The 6,249-nt window shown below is 38.7% G+C and overlaps 1 protein-coding gene across 1 annotated transcript; it reads left to right on the top strand.

Moving 5' to 3' along the window:
* The first annotated feature begins 1,906 nt into the window (after positions 1 to 1,906).
* Positions 1,907 to 4,486, top strand: LOC132101831 (uncharacterized). Its single transcript, XM_059507046.1, has 5 exons — positions 1,907 to 2,094; positions 2,500 to 2,516; positions 3,443 to 3,657; positions 3,782 to 3,971; positions 4,137 to 4,486. The coding sequence occupies exons 1-5, from the start codon at positions 1,907 to 1,909 to the stop codon at positions 4,469 to 4,471; spliced, it is 945 nt and encodes a 314-aa protein (XP_059363029.1). The 3' UTR covers positions 4,472 to 4,486.
* Positions 4,487 to 6,249: the final 1,763 nt, after the last annotated feature.

The raw sequence follows: 6,249 nt of genomic DNA on the forward strand, positions 1-6,249 counted from the left end.
ATACCCTTTTTCTACCTTTTAGCTTATTTTACATGAAAAGTACAAATGAAAAATAATTTATATTTGCATTATTATTAATTTAGGAATTATAAGATATAATAATATCTAAAAATGTGCTAATTTTCTCTTTAAGCCTCATCCACGTCTGCTTATTTAAATACAGATATAGAAACTAAATATTATCAATGCCAAAATAAAGCAACAAAAATTTAAAAAATCCTATTTAATTCTCTCCATCGGACACAGAATGATCCAAAATTGGTTCTTCTGTGACATAACTGTGAAACCCTTTATTTTTAGGAGTCTAAACCTTTATTTTTCAGCTTCATCATAGTGCTTTCGTTACTGACGCTTCACTAAAGAAACCCTCAAAAACACCTCTCCTCTCAAAAAACGGAAGAAGTAAAACCGCTTTCCTCCAAGTGTCAAGAGTGTGTCTAAGTCGGTTAAGTCTGATTTTTCGTTGACCGAAGGCCCCTGAAGGAGGAAGTGACTCTACTTGCCTTCCCTGTTTCTTTGTGGTGCTTTCTTCTACACAGCTGCGGCCCTCCAAACGGTGAAAAGAACCCCTGTAGATTTATCCAGCACCTGAAAATGGGTTTCTGGGATGATGTATTATCCAGGCCTGCTCTTGAATGTCAATATTGGGCGTCTTTATCTCGCAGCCGTCTCTTTTGTAAGGAGAGGCTCTGGACTGGTGAAATAACAAGAATGAAACGTCTGCTCCTAGAAAGCCCAGTCGCTCTTGCTGAATCAGAAAGTTGCCACAACTTTGCGGTGTGTGTTTACGTGTAGAGGCTAGTGTGTGCATGGAGATCTATTCATTTTCTGGAACACTTAGCGAATAGCTTATATATGTGAGCGAGAGCTTTTCGTGCGGCTGGTGAGCATGCTTTGGCTGCCTGCGATTTATCTTCGCTGCTGATATGTGGATGGGCTTTATCAGGGGAAACAGCCTGTATTTCAGCCACTGTGCCGTGGCCTGTCTGCTTAACTCTATATGCTCATCTAGTTTTGAGACACAAAATGTGTTTTCGGGCTTTGCTGACAGCTGCTTCTAATGGGTAAAAAGGCAAAAAAAAGTGTCAGAGCGACGCAGGGGAGAGAAATGGCAGCGAGGTAAACCTCATGCAGCAACCGGGCTGACCCCATTGAACTTTGATTTGCACCACTGAATGGATTCAATCTTTCAATCTGTCTGTAGCTTTCCCTGAGGAAACCTTGACCAATTCTGCTATCACTGTGGTATTACTGACTGGATCAAACTCCAAAAGTTGCACGGCCGACAACGGCAAACAATTCTTCTAATGGCAAGTCTTCAACAGTTCCACACTCCCCTTTAATTTCCCTCATGGTGGCATCTGGCCTCATTCACAGCTGAACGAAAACCACCTAATTCTCTCATAAACCTCTGAGATGAGCCATCAGCCTGTTAACATCTGCTCTGAGCTGAATCTGACGGTACTCCATACTTTTCTCTGGGCTAAACTCAACACCTGTCGGTTACCGAAGTAAAAAGACACTGCTAAGTCTCTCGGCGCTCCACCGGTCATGCGGAAACCTTCTCACCAGGTGGCCGAATCTGGTCAGAAGACATCTCATTTTGTTTCTTGGCTCCAGACAACCAAGTCAAGCAGAGCACAAGTCAGTCCGAGAACTCTCTCAAGTAAACTATAGCAACAGATGCTAGGAGCAGGACTGTGCATCTTTCAGAAATGAATTGAGAATTACTTTAATTGCAGATGAATTCCTGAATATGAACTTAATTTGAAATGAGTTACAGCCAGCTATAGATAGATGCACAGTGCTGGCTCAGAGAGGGACGCAGGACATTAAGATTCATGTTGCGGATTGTGAAAAAGTGAGCCGCACGTTTCATTTTTCAAAGGATGGCGGCGTGAGTGACATGAGTTCTTCAGCGCATTCCTCTGTGACAGAGCCCATGAATCAGCCTCAACATGCAGGACCTTGTGAGGAATATTTGTCAAGTTTCCAATACCTGCTGCACTCTGTGGCGATGTTAATGGGACACGCTGAGCAAGCTGAGGCCATGGGCATTTCATCTCCTCCAAACATCCTTGTGAGGGAACAGAGGTGACATACAAAGCTGCTGGAACAGGAAAACTGTCCAATGTGTCTGGACAGATGTGAAGGCTTGCCAATTTCAATAATGCATGTGCATTGATCACCTAATGATCCATTATGAGGAGAAACAAGTTATTAATAATTATAATAGGCCATTAGTGAGGATTCGATGGAGGTCGGTAATTATAATGTCGATATTAGCGCAACGCTGGTAGTGCAGAGATAACAATGCTTGTTTTGAATGTTCATTTTTTTCCTCTGACCTGAGAAATAAATGACTAGCGCTTCAGTAAACACTGACACAGTGCAAAGGGAATCGATGGCTTCCATGAGCAAATAGCACTGTCTCCAGTGTTTGTGTAGCATGATGACCTTATGAAAACATTACGCTAAATTGTGCTGTGTCTCTATTAGGTTGTCCTCTGAGCACCGTGGGGACTGAGTTCATGAATTCCCTGACTCAATCACCTCAGGGGAACTAAAATGTTGACACTGTTTGTGCTGACAAATTTGCATAAAACTAATTTAAATCAGGCAGTTTTTCAGTTACTCTTACGATACTCTCATATGATGCATAGTTTGTCTTATTTAAATGGATAGATTACTCAAAAAATCTGTCATCCTTAACTTGCTTCTCTTACTATTCCAAAATCCAAATGAATTTCCTTTTCTTGTTCTTTTTTATATATATATATATATATATATATATATATATATATATATATATATATATATATATATATATATATATATATATATATATATATATATAGTTTTTGTATTTATAAGCACATGGTCCACAGGGAGCATTTTAAAGATCCTAAAAATAGTTTTGCAAAATTTTATTTGATGTTATTTGATATTTTCTATTTTGACATCATATTTTATTTGTGTGTGTGTATATCTATATAAGGCTATGTGGACACTATTATTTAAAGGTTCAAAAATTAAGAAGAAATGGTTAAATCACTTTGAAGATCCTAAAAAATGTAATTTATGTTATTGTATTTTACATTATATAAAATGTTGTATTTTTTTTATATTATTTAGTTTTGTAAATCTATTCTTCTAACACAAAGGCCCAGTTTCCCGTTAAGGGCTTAAAATAAACCAGGACTAGGCTAATCTACTTAAATTAATCCACACTAAACAACTGACTTTCTGAGATGTTGCTTAAATTTGGATTAACTAGTTCTAGACTACAGAGTCTCAGATTAAGGTAACCATGGACCAGTGAGATCATCTTTTGGAAACCCGATTAGATTAATGGAATGCACATGTGGCTAATGAGAGGTTGCTAAAAAAACCTGGTATAGAATACTTGTAATTCATTAGTCTTAAGGAGTGTGTGGAACAGGAGTCACTACACTTAACCAAGGCCGAAGAAAACGCTCAAAAAACTTCAGTGAATTTGAGAAGACCCTTTTTAAACCAATTGTCTCAAACTATCCTGTAATTGAAAACAAACAGCATGATTCAGGTACAGAAAACAAGAAGGCGGCATGGATTTCCAAATTGAATGAATTAAACTCAAATGAAAAAGTAACCAAACGGACACTCCAACAAGTTCAGGTAAGATTTATTGTTGCCCCATTCTTACAAATCAGTCAATTATAAATGTTTTCATTACTTAAATGTAAAAAGAAAATAATATTATATAGAACTCCTACTTCAGAGTATATATTATCTTGTAAAGGTCCTGTGGAAAAACATAAAAATAAACCTGAAAAAAACAACTGCTGCTACGCGTCAAGAGCGTTTCAAGACAGGTGGGGGACTCCCAGTTCCACCAGACACAGAGGAGTTGGGGGACTTGTTGGCTGGGATTATTGAAAGTCAGCAACCCCTGGAAGGTATTCCAGATGATGACCATTTGGACAGTTCAGGTGAGGAATCTTTCAAAGACTCATTTGATAGGACACGTCTCATTTACAGTAACGTGCTATCCCATCCAACATAATTAAATGCAAGTCATGTCTTGTAACAAAAATTATGTAATGACCTTTATGGTTGAAGTCAAATGTAATGCTACTTTTTTTTCCCATACAAAGATGACCTGATCTTGACACAGGACTTGGGGGGCGCAGGGAACAGTCAAGATGCTCAAATGAATCCAGCCGCAGCCAGCACCAACATGCAGCAGCATCCAGTCTCCTGCAGTAGCATTAGTCAGCATCCAGCAGTCTCTAATCCAGGCAGCAGGTCAAGAGGGAAAAGGATGACCATTCATGAGAAACTTGCCATAGAGTTCCATGAACGTAAATTACAATATTTAAAAGAAGAACATGAAGTCAAAATGAAAAATCTTCATCTTGAGTTGTCTATGAAAGAGAGAGACATGAAGCAGCAGCAGTGTCAATTGTCCTTAGAACAAAATCTCAGTTAAATTATTTCCTGAATTTTTTTTACCTGTCTATGCCAATCATTTATGTATCACTCAAGGCTAATTTATGGGAAGTGCTGCAAAGCAAAAGCATCTCTGTAAGCAAGTCCATTTCTGTCATTGGCTAGCTCAGCGATAGGGACATGTTGGTCATCATCATCTTCAATATCAGGGTCTGGGCAGCCACACTGTTTAAGAAAAATATGAAGCACTGCTGTTGCAATAATAACAATGCAGCACCTCCTAGGTTCAAACCGCAGTGTATTTTGGAGACACTGGAAACGATTCTTCCATACACCAAACATGTGCTCTATTAGCCCTCTGGTGAGCATGTGAGCTTGGTTATAGCGCTGTTGCTCTGGTCTGACTGGATGGAGATAAGGGGTGAACAATAAGTTTTTCTGTGCATACGCACTGTCACCAAGTAGAATTCCAGAGTGTTTTCTTGTTTCAAACTGACCGTACAAAGAGGAGTTGTGGAAAAGCTTTAAGTCATGAGTTGAACCTTTCCAACGTGCAACAATATTGGAGAACTACATAGTGGGAGTGCACACTCCTTGTACATTTATTGAAAACCAGTTTTTACGATTTCTGAATTCCACCTCATCTGCTGTAGAGGGACATTTGATGGGAATGTGGCAGCCATCGATACAACCAATGACTCCAGGGAAGTTCCCATATTCATAAAAATTTACCTTGTAGGTGGCCTGTTCAGCAGCATTTGGGAATTTGATGAAATCCTTTTTCAGTTCACATATAGCACTGCAGACTTTGTGTACTATTTTGCACACTGTTGATTCACCTACATCACACAAATCCCCAGTTTCACAATGGAAGGTTCCACATGCCAAAAACCTTAAGGTAATTAATATTTGTAAGGAAGGAGAAATAGGGGTGCCCCTGACTAAGTCACCCGAAAGCTTGGGCTGCAGCAAACCAATTATTTCTGTTGCATTTTCCTTTGACATACGGAAACGGTCAAGAAAATGTAAATCATCAAAATCATTTAGTGGTTTGCTCCTGTCTTTCAGCAACCTTCTTTCTGGTCTTGGTGGTGGTCTCTGATTGTCGTTGAAATAGTCGAGGTAATCCATTTTCTGCTACTGTGGACGTGAGCCTTGAGGCAAGAAGTTTTTAATCTGAGGTTAAACCTGCTTCTGACCAGGTTTAATTTAAGACTTCATTTAGATCTGAATAGGGTCTAATCCTACTTCTAGAAATCCGATTGTTTAAGTCTAGACTAGTGCAAGTCTGAGACTATTGTAATCCATGTGTGAGAAAGCTACTTCAATAAATCCAGGTTTAAAATGACATTTAGTCTACGACTAGGTTTAATCCCCGTACGGGAAACCGGCCCAAAAAGTTCAGTGTGACCCAATCACACACACAAATAAAAAATAAAAAAAATACATTTATTGGAAACACCTCATGGGACCACACTATTATTCAAAGGTATTAATTAATTACCAAAAATAAATAAATAAATTAAAGGAAATTCATGTGAAATGGTTCTGACATTTAAAAAAGGGAAAGGACACACAAAGTGTAAGCTTAAAGCACTCACATTGATTTTTTTCATTAGACCTGTGACAATGTTACAGTCAAATAACGCTCAGAGTCAGGATCTATAGAGATGAGAAGAGTGGAGTGGGCCTCTTGGATTCTTTGGATGAACATATAATCCAATCAGATAATTGGGGCTTAAAAAGATACAGCCACATTAACACGGGATGTGGGTACACCGAAATCAACTCCATTTTCATTCATTTCTGGGAATGAAA

This window comes from Carassius carassius, chromosome 23 (assembly GCF_963082965.1).
Source record: "Carassius carassius chromosome 23, fCarCar2.1, whole genome shotgun sequence".
Taxonomy (NCBI): domain Eukaryota; kingdom Metazoa; phylum Chordata; class Actinopteri; order Cypriniformes; family Cyprinidae; genus Carassius; species Carassius carassius.